Below are 16,147 nucleotides of genomic sequence, written 5' to 3' on the forward strand. Positions count from 1 at the left end.
CATGACTAAAATTTACGTCTATAAATCTATTCATTCTATAAGTTCATGTATTAATGTCTGCATTAAGAAGTTTTTATTTCTTAATAAGTAAAATAAATTGATTAAAATAACTTAAAAAGTTATTTTACTCTTCTTATGACCCATGAGTTAAAAAGAAAATTAAAATCAGAAAAGGGGCAGAATATCTTGAGATGATGTAATAATGACATCACAGGCTACCAACGTTAATAATCAGTAGGTTATTAAAACAGTCTGATGACACACTTTGTTTAGATCAGTGTTTTACTGGAGCTTGAAGACACTCATTAGTTTACAACCTTGATTTATTTTTTAATCTTATAAGTTGACCTCCTGTAGAACTGCAAAACTATCACTGACAAAATTTCCCAAAAGCTGCTTCGGCTGTTTGAACACCTGTCACACTGATCTAACCTCCCAACCGACACACTCATTCATAAAGTGAGTAGGCTGTCCCTTTTCACGCGATGTAATTAGACAGAAATGAATTAGAAGGAAGTCTGTCTTTACTTTCAAAAGAGCAGAACTGTCTGCTAAGGTGAGTGAAAACACAGACTCTTACGCGCAAACGTACCCGTTTGTGTTCCTGCTGCGCGCCGCCTCGACTGAGGCTGTCCTGTTGCTGCTGTGGAGACATGTTGTCCATCCAGCCTCCAGACGCCCTCCGGCTCACTGTCCAGCTGTCCTCGGGTGATGCAGGAGTGAAAGAAATCCCATTAATAAACTCCGACTCCCGGAGATACGAACCATTTCACCACAAGCTAAAAACTTGTTTGCGATTAGATCGCGTGAAGGAAAAACTACACGAAGGAAATTTAATATTAAAAAAAGAAATAAAGAAGGAAAAAAGGTCGGGAGGAAAACTAGCTCAGGTTTCGTCTATCTCTTTGCCATCAACGAATAGCCGTGCTCATGCGTCTCCTGTCTAGATTATCAGTTGCTTTGCCACTTCTTAAGGCGTCTTTACGCATAGAACGGAGGCGGCGCCATAACGCTGCAAAAAATAGGTCCACCTATTTTTAACCAAACTGTTTCATTTACTCAGCGAACAATCAGATTTACCCGAAAACAAACAATGCTAAAGGTATGATAAGCTGTTTGCTTAGGGGATCAGCTTTTATCGAGAATTCTACAGGGATTCAGCAAGTGGGCCAATGAAGTTTCATTACTCAAGCAAACAACATTAGAAAAAAGTCCCGTTATTTTTACTGTCAGCTCGTTACTGTGTGCTGAATGAGATCTCTGTAAATGAGTTTATGTGTTAGATTGGTCTCTTGTTAAATCAAGTGACACAATTACCTCATTATCTAATCTGAAGTTAAATCAGAGTGTAACAGTCTGGAGACCTAACGTGCATCTTTTCAAAAACATCCAAAACCCAGTCAGTGACACCTTTGTAAGGCCAAAATGTTAAACTTTTACGCATATCCCAATCTTGAGATGCCATTTTTATAATGCTAGTTGTTAAAAACATTGGTTATCAGTCATCACCTCATGTTATGAATATGAGATAAGTTTCTTTTGTTGCAATGTCCCGAGAACTAAACTGATATAAAAACATGAAAACAGGAGGCTACTCAGGCACATTTGGGAGCTTTTCTATGTTGACTAGGTATGTTGGTATGAATTATCCCACTTTTTGTCAGTCATATGGAAAAGAAAGTTTTCACAGAACCCTTTAATGACTTAAAATAATAATTTTCAGTATGACTTTATCAGTCTCTCACTTCATTATCAGGTCACATCAAAGGTCACATGACTATAGCTAGTTAGCTAATTTTGGTCCACTGTTGTGTACAACATTGCTTCAGTTCACTGAGGTTTGTGGACATCTGTTTATACATAATTCTCTTAAGGTCTTGCTGCAGGATTTCAATCCGATTGTTCAGTCTGACGTCACTAACCGTGTCTGGACCTAAACTCCGCTGCAGGTCCATATATCAAACAAAGTATGGCATTACTGAGAGTTGAAAAACTGTCTAAAGTCTTTCATCTTTAATAAAATGATCAGCGTTCTGCTCTACCAGGTGTAACAATTGAGTTTAACATCCAGGCATCCATGAAAACGGAATTTATAACATTTAACGGAGTTAGAAGTTAGCAGGGAGTTAGCTCGCTAGCTTCTATCTAAATACAATATAGCATGTCCTGACTGCGGGGTTTTGGAAACAAATTAAAACATACAGCTCTGCTATCACTTCCAGCATAAATGAAGACAGAAAACTAAACAGCAGTGACGTTTGTAGGGTTACTGAAGTTGGGCTAGCTGGTATATAATGATGTGCTACGTGATCGCTAGTGACACAGCTATGTTAGCATAACATAAACAGTGAAGCTGGTGGACGAACACTAACACTTTTCCACTTATAAAAGTTAACGTTAAGGTTCCTGATAGTTAGAGACAAATGCAATCGCATGGCAGGATGCTGTAAACGGACCAAACTTCAGTCAGGAGAACAACTGAGATAATCCATCCACAATACAAGGTTAGTCATTAATATACTGCAACAACATGGGAATAGAGCAGCTGTGATAGAATACAGCATTAACGAATCAATGGTACAGAAGTGGAGGAAGCAAGAAGAATGAGTTTAATAAAGTTTGATTTATCTGACTGCTTTGTTTCGCTTAATGTGCCTTATAATCCCGTGCACCTTATGGTCCGAAAAATAGGTACTGCACACTGCAGTTTAATGTTGCAAAGCACCTCTTTTTAACTTCAGTGGATATTATACATGGTTATGCTCAGGATATGTCAGCCCATTTCTACTGGAAATGCCTTTTGGTTAAACTTTCAGCAAGGAATTTGCATTTGCACTGTTACATTTTTATAAAGCTTTAATGTACATAAAAACCAGCTTCTTGTTTAAGTGAAAATAAATGGAAGGTTGTCTTTTTGCACTAGTAATGTTGTGGAGTTGTATTTTGTCTGGCATCAATTATATCGTCAGTTATATCGTTATCGCAAATTTTCAAATATATATCGTGATAAATATTTTTGGCCATATCGCACTGCTCTAGTAGTGAAGACAGTCAGGGGTAAGAAAACAGTCAGCTATGTTAGCATAATATAAACAAGCTAACTTTTTTTCCACTCAATAAAAGTTACCGTGAGTGTTCTTGGTGGTCAGGAACAAATGTAATCGCATGGCAAGATGCTGTAAAAGGACCAAACTTCAGCCAGGAGAACAACTGAGATAATCCATCCACAATACGAGGTTAGTCATTCATATACTGCTGCATGGGCTGGGCTGTAGTTACATCCTAAGGTTTTAAAAACTGAGCTTAAATAAATGATTAGCGGTAATAAAAGCCGAGGGAGGTCAACAGTGATCACTGTCTGTTTTAGGAGCTTTTTCAGATCAAATATAAGAAAATACATAACATTGAACATGTTAACAACACAAAAGCCATATTAAACACAGACTACTTTAGGCCTGGAAGTAGGATTCGTTGCATCATCACTGAACAACCGGATAGGGTTGAGGTCAGAACTTTGCATCATTTTAACACCTCGATTCTTTTATTTTTCAGCCATTGTGTTATAGATTTCTTCTATTTCATGACCCAATTTCATATTTGACTCTAAAATACTCTGGTTTACAGAGTTCATGATTGACTCAATGACCACAAGGTGCCCAAGACCTGTGGCTGCAAAACAACCCCAAATCCTCACCCCGCCTTGCTTGATTGGTATGAGCCATTTTTGCTGATATGCTGTGTATGGTCTTCACCAAACATGGTGCTGTGCATCATTACCAAACATCTCCACTTTAGTGCAGTCGGTCAAAAAGACATTGTTGTAGAATTGTTAAAGTTTGTTCAGACTTTGCTGTCATGTTCTTTTTTAGAAAGAAGAGGCTTTCTCCTAGGAACCCTTCCAAACAAGCCATAAGTGTTCAGTCTTTTCCTGGTTGTATTGTGAAAATTGAACTTTAACATGCCAAATGAAGCCCATGAAGTTTTTTTTTTCTTTTTTCACTTTGTGCCTGTTCTGACCAAACTCAGCACCCAGGAAATCCACTCATGGAAAGATTGCCAACTGTGTTAAATGTTTTCCACTTATGAATAATCTTACTGCGGAAAGTTTGGATATGGCCTCATAAACCTTCCCAGATTAATGGGCAGCAACAGTTCATCATTTCTGATGTTTTTCATCCTTGCTTTTGTGTTAAGAGGCATCTGAATGCTGCAGACCTACAAACTGCCAAAACCTCTGCATGTTTCGAGGTGCACACACTTGATGATGAATTAATTAAGGGTGTACTAAGTTTTTCACAAGACTACAGTCTTTTTCCACATGAATCTAAATACAAGTAAATCATAATTTAACAGTTTTCATTGTTTTTGAATATCAATGTACATCTATAGATAGAAGATTTAAGGGGGGAAAGTAACCTAAAAAGGGTTTAGGACTTTAGATTAACTTATTTGCTTCCATTTCTTACAGTAATAGCTCTGCTCTCAACTGGATAAGAGGCAATTTTATAATGTCTCCTTTAACAAACATAAGAAAGCTGGCTAAAATAACATTCTTAAAAATATATCTTTATCCTAACTTCCAATCAAAACTGAAAATTAGAGGTTAACACTGAGTCAATAACGCTATTGTTTTTTTTTTTATTTAAAATAGGGTTTTTTTTGTTTTTTTTGCAAATGGGTTTAAACGTTCTATCCAAGTACTACTACTTTGTTTTCACATTTTACAATTTGTCAATGGTTAAATTTTTTTTAATTTTGTCCACACTGGGGGAAAATGAGAATTTAAGTAATGTCATATTACAATTTAAGTAGAAAAACATGAAATTCAATTTTCCTGTGAGAGCGTTGACAGGCCAGCAGGTAGAAATTTATTTTAAAACCCCAGATTAGTCTATTTATGTTCCTGTTATCGAGTCTTTCATAGTAGGAAATATAGCATACAACACTTCATTTTCATTTATTTTAAATCCCACTTAAACTGAAAGAAGTGTTCATCAGATTGTTGATACGTGTTGGGCTTGGTACAGAGTGGAAAATACAACGACAAGTAGAATTTCACAAGAAACAAAAGCAAACTTGGATAAGAGTACGAAACAATACACTTAATTCTGCTCAACAGGTGTTTTTCTTTCCCTCTTTATCCTTTTAATCCTTTGGCGACCTCTCCGTATTGTTTTTGGACCGTTTCCTGCAGGTCAGGAACCATTGCTTCAGGGTCATTTAAGTATGTTAAGAAATTTGCATGCAAGAACAACGGGGGCCGCTTCAGAACATTCGTGCTGCATGTTTCACAGTAATTGTTAAGGCTTTGGAAAGCAGTGTATCACAAAGTATTTGAAAGTAACTCCAGTTTCAAACAAAATGAACTTTTGCCACATTAACAGATGTTATTTAAATCCAGCAGACATGAGTTATCAGAACAGTGCGAGTGTGACACTCACATTCGGCTGAAGACATTATTAGATTCCTGCGTGTAACAGTGAAACAGTCACGAATAGTACCGACTGTAATCTAGGCCACAAGGTTGTAATGTAGTATATTCAGGGCTTAAAGATTATGATTTGCCTTCAATTGAATTTCACATAAATATGTAATCTTGCATTCATAATGCAGTGTATAAGACCATAATAAAGGTTATTGTGGCTAAAGTTGATTTAATCTCAGAGTGCTTGTTGGAAACAGAGCAGGGAGTTAAGTTAATTCAACGCAGCACGTAGTCAAAAGGAAAAATTACTATTAGCCCAAAAATTGGTTGTACTTCTAGAACCAGAAGTGGGCCACAAACTGGGCTAAAGAAGAACTAGGCCACAGAAGAAGACGAACAGAGACTAGGAGTATTCATTCCCCAAATTGGCCACGATCAGCCCCGTTAAAACTGGATCACTTCAATGATTACCTTCCTTCATGTTGATAATGAACAGCCTTGGGCATGACAAAGAAAAGCAACATGCCCCTCCTTGGCGGTTCCCAACCTTTCTGCTACAAACACACTTTTTCCACCCTCAAAGCATCAACCAGCTCTGACTGTGTCAAAGATGTACTCACATTTTACTGCAAGTCTGCCAGACCTGAGCAAGACTGGGGAAAAAGCCTTTTGGTAAACTGAAAAATGACGATCAGTAATAAACTGTATCATTTTAGGAACCATTTGTCAAATGTGATAACTAATACGTTCTGAATAGGCATTGTGTAATACATGTTGAACTAACAAACAAGCTACTATTACATGCCAGGACTCGTGCTTGTGTGACAGCTAAAGATATTTCCTGTCCCTGGGATCCTCTGACACACCAAACTCTTTTCCTCCTACCTGCCAGCTCCATATTCAAAATCATTACATATATGATACCCAATAATCAATGATCCCTCGTCTGGACATCTTTCATTTTTGTTTTATTTAAAGAACTTTTTTTTTTTTTACCACGTTTGAACTTTCATGTTGATCCACTACAAACATCATTTTGAAAAAGTTGGGACACTGTGTAAAATGTGAATAAAATCAGAATGCAATGACTTGCAAATATTATAAACCTATTTTTAAATCCACAATAGACCATAAACCACCAGTCCAACCACTCATCATCCTAGTACACATCTAGGATGATGACATCGAGCTGTCATATTTGACAGCTCGATGTCGCTCGAGCAGCATTCTAAGCAGCTGGTCCGAAACTGTTTTTATCATTTACGGAATATTTCTAAACTCAGACTAATGGTATCAAAGCTTGAACTTGAGATGATTATTCATGCTTTTATTTCTTCTCGTTTAGACTATTGTAATGGCCTTTTTACTTGCTTTAACAAATCAGCCTTAAATCGTCTTCAGACTGTGCAGAATGCTGCAGCACGTCTCTTAACAGGCACCAAGAGAAGATCGCATATCACTCCAGTCTTGGCCTCCCCTCACTGGTTGCCTGTAAATTTTAGGTTTCATTTTAAAATTTTAGTTCTAACCTTTAGTGGTCAGGCTCCTCGATATTTATCTGACCTGCTGAAACCACATACATCTTCTCGGGCTTTAAGGTCATTAGATCAGAGACTGCTGGTGGTACCGCGCTCTCGTTTTAAAACCTGTGGTGATCGGGCCTTTCAGACTGTGGCACCACGGTTGTGGAATTCTCTCCCACTGTCTCTTCGCTGCACGGACGCCATTGATTCTTTTAAGAAACAGCTGAAGACATTTTTATTTAGAAAAGCATTTGATTAATTTCTTCTTATGCTGTTTTTATAGGTTTATTGTTTTACATTGTTTTATTTACTGTTATATTGTTTTTATATGCCCATTTTCTGTGTTGTAAAGCACTTTGTGATTTTTATCTGTGAAAAGCACTATATAAATAAATTTTACTTACTTACACACATATATGGTGTCAATTTCAAAATCCTACGCCGTTTTGTTCTCAAATAATAGCATTCACGAGGTTTTCAGAAAACATAACTTCTGAACTCCAGGCCGAGGTGACTGACATTCGAACTCATCCGAGATTTTAGCAGATGCACCTATGGTATCAATTGAGCTACCAATGAAGCTCCTACGTCGCATCATTCTTGAGTTATCGCATTCACAAATTGAGGTGTCCATGCTGTCCAGTGGGGTGATGACAACACCTCCCATCAGCCTTTTAACAGTTGAGGGGTGAAAATGTATTTTGAATTTGGTGGCAGCAACACATCTCAGTAAAGTTGGGATAGAGTTTTAGTTACCACTGTGTAGCATCCAGACTGCAAATGTGTGGGAAGGTTTGGCTGCAGGTTTCTACTACGACAAATCCATTCTGTAGCAATAGGTGCAGGATCTGGTTTGGCATCGTCTTACTAACATAATCAAAACCTCTAAAAAACAAAACCATCATAAGCATTTGTTGCTCTAAAACCTGTATATACGTTTCAGCACTGATGGCGTCTTTCCAGATGTGGTATATGCGACTTCCAGTAAAAATGATGAATGAATGAACTTGGTGTTTATGACAAGCCACGTTGCATCTCTCCTGTCCAGAAGATGCAGCAACCATGTATTCCATAACAAAATTCCAAATTTTGATTCCTATGAGCACAGGACAGTTTTTCACTTTGCCGCAGTCTGTTTTAAATGAGTTTTGGCCCAAAGAAGGTCAGCAGAATTTCTGGATCATGTTCAAATATGGCTTCTTTGCTTGATCTGCATTTATGGATGATACAGCAAACTCTCTTCTTCTAGAAGTGTTCCTGAGCCCATGCTGTATATTCAATGAAAACATACTCGTTTTAAACGCAACGCTGCTCGAGGACCTGCAGATCATAGACATTCCACATTAGCTTTTGGCCTTCTGCTGTGCACCGAGATTTCTCTGAATTTTTCAGTGACACTGTAGATGATGAAATATTCAACGTCTTCACAATTTTACACTGACAAATATTATTCTCAGTACTATTGAATTTGTAGGGGCTTTTTTTCCCTCTTTTTTTGCAGATTGCTAAACTCCTGCCCATCGTAATTAATTAGTTGCACATATGTTCCAGAAGAGTTTTCTTTTCAGTATCATTTACTTTATCAGCTTTTTCTTGCCCAACAAAGACACGTTGCCGCCACCTAATTTAACTATATATATGTATTCTTGTTCAAAAGAAATTTTTCTAAATAATTCGTTAGTTTTTAAGCCTTCCTGTCTTAAAAAGAAATTGACTAAAAGTATAGACAAAATATGAAAAATAGCGATTACAATTCTGTAACCAAAATGTCCTCTGTTGAAGAGATAGTACTTAGATTTTATCTCCGGCTGGGCAGTGGGTACCTCTTATTCTTTTATTTATTTGTTTGCCTGTCTTGTCTGGCAGTGTAGCAGTGAGAATTGATGTCTGAAGGCCAAACAAAAAGCCCAACAGATTTATTTTCACAAGTGGACCATTACGTTTTTTGCTACAAATGGTCCACTTGATAGTCGTAGTTTATTAGAATTTTTTCATTTTTATTTTGAGTTATTACAATCATAACAGACAGGACTGGGGGATGGGAAAGAAGAAAGGAGAAGTTGGGGAGAAAGTTAACAGAAGACGAGGAAGAGAAAGAGAAAACACACACACACACACACACACTGAAAATCTGTTTGACTACCAGTTGAAAAAAGCAAAGAAAACAACACAGTAGGGAAACCACAGCAACAACCAATATATGCATAAGTAGCAGTAAATGATAAATATTAAATGTTAAAGAACACCATAAAGTACTGATGATACATAACATGTTTAGAGGCAGCAGCCAATCCAGACAATGTGAACACCTGTGTGTGGGAGCGTTTAAGTATTTAATAGTAGGTACATGGAGCCACAGGATGGAGGAGACCCAGGGCCCAGACATTCAGATAAAATACTCCCTTGTAGTTAGACATTTAATGACAAAAAGTGGCTTTAAACCCCAGGGTAATCCTTCATGCTGTATCAAGAATAAAACAAAAAGACTATTATTAAAAACTCAGATTTTATACAGCTGAGGCCATATTGCTACTGTGACACAGAAAAAATAAAGAGTACTAAAGGATGACTGTGTAGAACCTAGAGGTGGGAATCACCATACATCCCATGATACGATATTATCACAATACTTAACGCACGATACGATATTATTGCAATTTTTAAAAATATTTTGCGATATTCAGATTCTGTACATAAAGGTAAACTTTATCAATATTCATTTTATCTAATATCAAAGTCTCACACTCAGTCTTTCTCTCATTTCAGTCAGTTTTATTGTTGACAAACTGAACGGTTTGTATTACAGTCTAGTCCAACTTAACTGAATGCAACCATCTGGTACAATTATAGCTATTCTGAACTATGAAATTTATGAAAACTATGCAGGCCATTCAGCAACTGAAGAATTTGAAAGTAAATTATTTACCATTAAATTAAAACAAAATATAATTTTACATTAAATAAAAAAGTTTTAAACTTAATTAAAATAAAACATGTCTTAAATTAAAATAAGTAAACTGTCATGTTTATTGGTGCCAAAAAACAAGTTAAACACATTTGGACAGTGAAGGAATGTCAGGATTCTTGCTCAGAAAAAGGATCAACATGCTCTGAAGTCAGAGTTCCAGTCCACAAAAACTTTTTTTGTAACAAAGTATCGATTTCTGCTGTCCCTGTATCAATACATTATTAGCAAACAAAATATCACGATACTACACAGTATCGATTCCCCCCCCCACCCCTAGTAAAACCAGAAAGTGAGAAATCAGAGTCATCAACAGCACTGTGGTTTTACAAATCTTTTTATTTACAGTAAATCATTTAGTGGGAGTAGAAATTTAAATGCATTTGTTTTACTGTAACAAGTCGACCAACTGATATGAACCACCTTTCATATCTAAAATCTTTTATAACTACACAATGCTGGCTTCACCTAAATCATAATTCAATGGAAAAATTATTAATGACATATGACTAAGACTAACAAGACTAAAAATAAGGGGTTCGGAAACAAGAAGTACTCAAAGCACAAACCTCAGCTAAGGCAGCGTTTACTTTTAAGGGAATATAATTGTAATTGCTGTGTTTTCCTTGTTCTTTTTAAACATACTTTAAGAAGACTGCACAACAAAGTGCAGCCTTTTGCTATTTTCTCTGTTGAAACCCATTTATATATACTTCCCATCATTTTTTGCATATTTATTTTTTGTTTTAAGCAAAATTCATTTAGTAATAAATATCAGTGGAAAAACATTTGTGATAACATGTTTATTTAAAACAAAAATCTGGAACATTTTACATGTTTTCAAATTCTTATGTATTAAAACAGTTATAACCTGTAACTGTAATATACTTAAAGGCATAATGTAATTATCAATGATACTCAAAGTCTCCCAGGCCAACATGTTTTTGCCAGTCTGGAAACCTACTATCATTTTAAAAGGCTGTATGTAACATTAGTATCACTTTGTCCTTCAGATCAATCTATTGACATTCAAAGAGAGGTCAGAGGTCGAATGTGACATGATATTTTAAATATTTTTCCTCCAGTTCTATATGTTGACAATAATCACAGTTTCTAAGCTATAATGTTTTTGGTCATTTTTGACCAATAAATCATGAAGTCGACATCCAAGATCTTTGTGGATGTAACTCAAAAGTTTTATTTATTTATCAAATAGAAATCTTTAAACTAAGCATACACAGACAGTTTACCTGTTGCTTGGCTGGATCACTGGAATCAGTGCAGGATCTGTAAGACATGACAAATACAGGAAATAAAGCAAATGTTTTCCAAGACTGAAAGCATGACTAAGGACAACTCTGAAACTTTAAAGTTGTAAAACATAAGTGCGAAGTGTAATGCAAACGATAGTGGGCAGAAACAATGTATTTTCACTCAGTCTGGAGTAATGTAGATGTGAAGCCAGAAAGTAAATGAGCCAAAGCTACCTCAAAACTGATGGTTTTGGACCAACTGAGAAGTCGACTGATTTTTGTTTTCAACAAAACTTGCACTGGAATCAAACAGGAATGTGTGCATCAATATACGTGGACACGTGCTAAACTAGCAGTTATGAAGAGGATGAATGGGTTGGTTGTTAAGAAGGTCCAACTCATCTTTGTTAAGAATCGAGGTGTGGTCAATTTCAGCTCAAAGGTTTACTTAGAAAAGCAAACTGTCTTTAGCAAGTAAGAAGTAAGAGTTGGTGCTGCCGCCCAGTTACTACAGGACAATTGGTTCTCATTCACACACAAGCTCCGTTTGAAATACAGAGAACCAAACGGGTCAAAAAGCCAGTGCTCGGTAGCAAATTTGGTTGTCACGTCAACTGGCACTGAAAATTTGTCTTCTCAACTTGAACATTGTCTTTTAAAAGAAAAATACAAAATAAACCATTACTAGACTATGGGAAGATCTCTTATCTGGTAGCAAATAGAACAAAAATGTCAAATAAGTTGTGAAATCATCATCTTACTATGATAAGATATACTGAGCAAAGACTCACTCTTGATGCTCTGAGACATCAGTTGGACCAAATCCTACACATCTCAAATCATACAATTTAGGTAAGGGCAATCAACTATACAAGTTATACAAAAAAAAAACAACAAAGAAAAAAAACAAAAAAAACAACAACACACATGCTGATGGATCAGTCATGTGACCTGCATTTGAGCAGGTGTCCACAACACAGGGCCCACTGGGCTGCCCTTAATTGGTCCATTATAGGGTCCAAAACCAACTAACAGAGCAGCCTTGTGTGGCGGAGGTGTGGTCTTTGGCTCTGCTACAGGGGAGCGAGCGGTGGTTATGTACAGGACAGGGGGTCGACCACCTGATCCTGTACATCAGCCGGAAGCTGACATGTTGTGGCGATATGGGAGTCCATGCTGTCCAGGAGCGTGCCTGTTACCGCGTGGGTACTGAGAGCAGATTGGAAGCAGCAGCTGCCCCATCAGCCTCCCCGGCACCACCCCTCCCTGCAGCAGAGCCAAAGACCATACCTCCACCACACTTTGCAAACTGTATCCAATAGCATTATATTCATTATATACAGTGGTTTGCAAAAGTATTCGGCCCCCTTGAACTTTCCCACATTTTGTCACATTACAGCCAAAAACATGAATCAGTTTTATTGGAATTCCACGTGAAAGACCAACACAAATTGGTGTACATGTGAGAAGTGGAACGAAAATCATACATGATTCCAAACATTTTTTACAAATAAATAACTGAAAAGTGGGATGTGCGTAATATAGTGGTGACAGCATCATGCTCTGCTTCTCTTCAGCAGGGACAGGGAAGCTGGTCAGAGTTGATGGGAAGATGGATGGAGCCAAATACAGGGCAATCTTGGAAGAAAACCTCAAGTCTGCAAAAGACTTGAGACTGGGGCCGAGGTTCACCTTCCAGCAGGACAACGACCCTAAACATAAAGCCAGGCCAACAATGGAATGGTTCAAAACAAAACATATCCATGTGTTAGAATGGCCCAGTCAAAGTCCAGATCTAAATCCAATCGAGAATCTGTGGCAAGATCTGAAAACTGCTGTTCACAAATGCTGTCCATCTAATCTGACTGAGCTGGAGCTGTTTTGCAAAGAAGAATGGGCAAAGATTTCAGTCTCTAGATGTGCAAAGCTGGTAGAGACATACCCTGAAAGACTGGCAGCTGTCATTGCAGCAAAGGTGGTTCTACAAAGTATTGACTCAGGGGGCTGAATAATTACGCACACTCCACTTTGCAGTTATTTATTTGTGAAAAATGTTTGGAATCATGTATGATTTTCGTTCCACTTCTCACGTGTGCACCACTTTGTATTGGTCTTTCACGTGGAATTCCAATAACATTGATTCATGTTTGTGGCTGTAATGTGACAAAATGTGGAAAAGTTCAAGGGGGCGAATACTTTTGGAAGCCACTGAAAGTGATAAAGCTTCAATCACGTCGTAATCTGTTGGTGGTTGCACTCTACTTATCGTATTATTTATTTTATTGCTTTATTACTTATTCTGTTTGTAAAAAAACAAAACAAACCAAACCAAAAAAACCCAACTATTTATTTATTACTTTAAAAAAAATTAGTTTTTTGTTCATTATTTTGTTTCTTTTCGCTCCGTGACCGTGCGTACATAAGTTTGTTCCACCTCATGTTAACATGTGATGCAAATGACAAAGCTCCTGAAGTGTGGTGAGACAGAATCACTGAGAGACTTAAATCCTTCTTGCTGACAGAAACCTCATTCGTGGCTTATATCACACCCAAGATGGTTAGGTAAAGGAGGTGAGCTGAGATGCATCGTTGATCTACAACAGCCTCTTATGAAAAGACAGATTAAAAGTGGAGAAAAATTAAGACTGTTCAGTGGTGATCTTGTTAAACGTATTTTTCGTAAAGGTCCTTTTTAAATTGCCCATTAGAAAATCCAAGTGCTTAATTATGTTGTAGTCTTACCCCATTTGTGAGTCTTTCCTTTTCCCCTTTAAGAATCAAGTGTTAATGACTTGCACCATCTTGTGCTCACAAGTGGTGTTACATGAGTGTAAACGCTCATGTAACACCATCCTAACTTCAGTGGATATCTGTCAGCACAGTAGAAATGCATTGTGGACATGAAGTCATAGCATATGGTAATGCTAAAGGTTTACGATTAACTAATCTCAGGTTTAGCTTTATTACATTAAAAGGTTGTCAAATCTCCAACATCAAATTGATTCTGTTGCTTCCCATAAAAAAGAAAAGAAAAAAAGACTTGACAATCATGCTTTCAATTATGATTGCAAACCGAGAATGGTAACGGCACACACATAAATGGATCAAGTCCACAGTTTTACACCCCAAAGTGACTTCATAATAATATGCACACTGTTAAATATATTCACATAGCCTGCACCAGTGAGCAAGGAAAGGCAAACTTATACATACAGAGAGTAAACTATGAAAAGCACACAAGTCATTTATGTATGATTTAGAATACAAACATGAAGAGAGGAAAAAGTTATTTACCTGCTGTAATCTATTCTTTAGCACCGGTCACATTTCCCAGATCCACTGACACAGAACCAGGAACATCTTTTGTTTTTTTAAACAAAGTGAAGCACGTGATTATGTACAGAATTGCAACACATACCCCTTTAAAATTGACAGGGCACACAAAGACGCAAAAAAGCAATCTAAAGAGAAGGGTCTCACCCACACCAAAACAGCAAACAGGTGACAACAGTACACACACACACACACACACACACACACACACACACACACACACACACAGACAGGGTGGGGCTTAAAATGTTAATGCAGCATACCAATTATTGTTTGTGCATCATTTACAAAAATTTGAACGTCATTGTTCACTGCATATTAATATTTAATCTCTAATTTAAAAAAGTTAAAGAATCTGTTTAACTAATTTTCAAATTTTAATTTAAATTATTACAATTTAATTGATATTGTTTATAGTAACTTGAAACAATTTTCACTAAAGCTGAACTTTGACATTCAGTCATGTATTTAATTCCATGTTTGAATTAATCTCTGTTTCTCTTCCACAGCATCTTTTATCCGGTCTTCCTTCTCTCGCCCCAACCAGCCGCGGCAGATGGCCCCGCCCCTCCCTGAGCTTATTTCTGCTGGAGGTTTCTTCCTGTTAAAAGAGAGTTTTTCCTTCCCACTGTCGCCAGAGTGCTGCTCATAGGGGGTCATATGATTGTTGGGTTTTTCTCTGTATGTATTATTGTAGGGTCTACCTTACAATATAAAGCGCCTTGAGGCGGCTGTTGTTGTGATTTGTATAAATGTATAAAACACAGCTCAAACACTGAGTCACTTAGAATATCCTTGTTTTTGAAAGAAAACTCTTTTCTCTTGCAAATGTAGAATTAGAAATATTTCAACAATAAATGATTACCCAGTCTTTAATATTTACAAAAGTCCTTTTCTAGTAGGCTTAATTCCTTTGGTCCAATGACACGAATCACCAACTGCAATCTTTCTTTAAAGAAAATTTCAATTTTTGTCCATAATCTACAATAAAAGCCAATTTATGAATCTACGTTTTTCTGAGCTATACCAGTTCACAAAGTACTCCAGATTCCTGAATCTCTCTCTCTTTTTTTTTTTGTCCAAGTGAAAATGAACTGCAGTCAGCTAAATAGCAGAGCGTTACTACGCTCTCTTCTGCTTCTTTGTGTATTTCAAACAATGTTGATGGAGCTGAGATCATTTTGGAACTTGAAACAAATTAAAAACATAAAAAAATAAAAAATAAAAAATAAAAAAAAAAAGCTGTTATAAAGGAAATGACTGCAAATGATATACTGCCAAATTAGCATTATGAGGAAACCGATATTGGAGCCAGTACACACTTTACTTTAGAAAAATCATTTTTTCACTATTGTATTTATAGAGCAAAGTGCTGCATTATAAACTTGACCTGCATTAAATTGGGCTTTACAAGAATACAAAGACACAGCAGGATGAATTGAAGTCTATAGCTCGATCTGCACTTAACAAGTGGTGGCTTCATTAAACGGTTCCCACAATACAATACTTTTGAAATAAAGAGTGAACAGGCAACTCCACAATGATGGGTGGTAACATATATTGGAAAGAAAAAAAAAACAACAACTTCTGAGCCAAAATGTTAAAAGAACAAGAAAAGTAAAGAAACAAAGACACTGGGCAAAAACGG

The 16,147-nt window shown here is 36.9% G+C and overlaps 1 protein-coding gene across 2 annotated transcripts in view; it reads right to left on the reverse strand.

Moving 5' to 3' along the window:
• The window catches only part of LOC147302312 (rho GTPase-activating protein 20-like), a 35,179-nt gene extending 31,771 nt beyond the window's left edge, over positions 1-3,408 (reverse strand). The window contains exon 1 of one of the 2 annotated variants that reach the window (XM_086281936.1): positions 593-3,408. In XM_086281936.1, the coding sequence (XP_086138062.1) occupies positions 593-664 (72 nt within the window). In that variant the 5' untranslated portion in view covers positions 665-3,408. The remainder of the gene's footprint in view (positions 1-592) is intronic. The other variant, XM_086281937.1, reaches the window with a different exon arrangement.
• Between the last annotated feature and the right edge of the window lie 12,739 nt (positions 3,409-16,147).

Source organism: Aulonocara sp. 'chitande type north' Nkhata Bay, linkage group LG23 (genome assembly GCF_057382095.1).
Source record: "Aulonocara sp. 'chitande type north' Nkhata Bay isolate Kocher_YH1m ecotype deep benthic linkage group LG23, A_spYH_male_GT1.1, whole genome shotgun sequence".
In the NCBI taxonomy this organism is placed as follows: domain Eukaryota; kingdom Metazoa; phylum Chordata; class Actinopteri; order Cichliformes; family Cichlidae; genus Aulonocara; species Aulonocara sp. 'chitande type north' Nkhata Bay.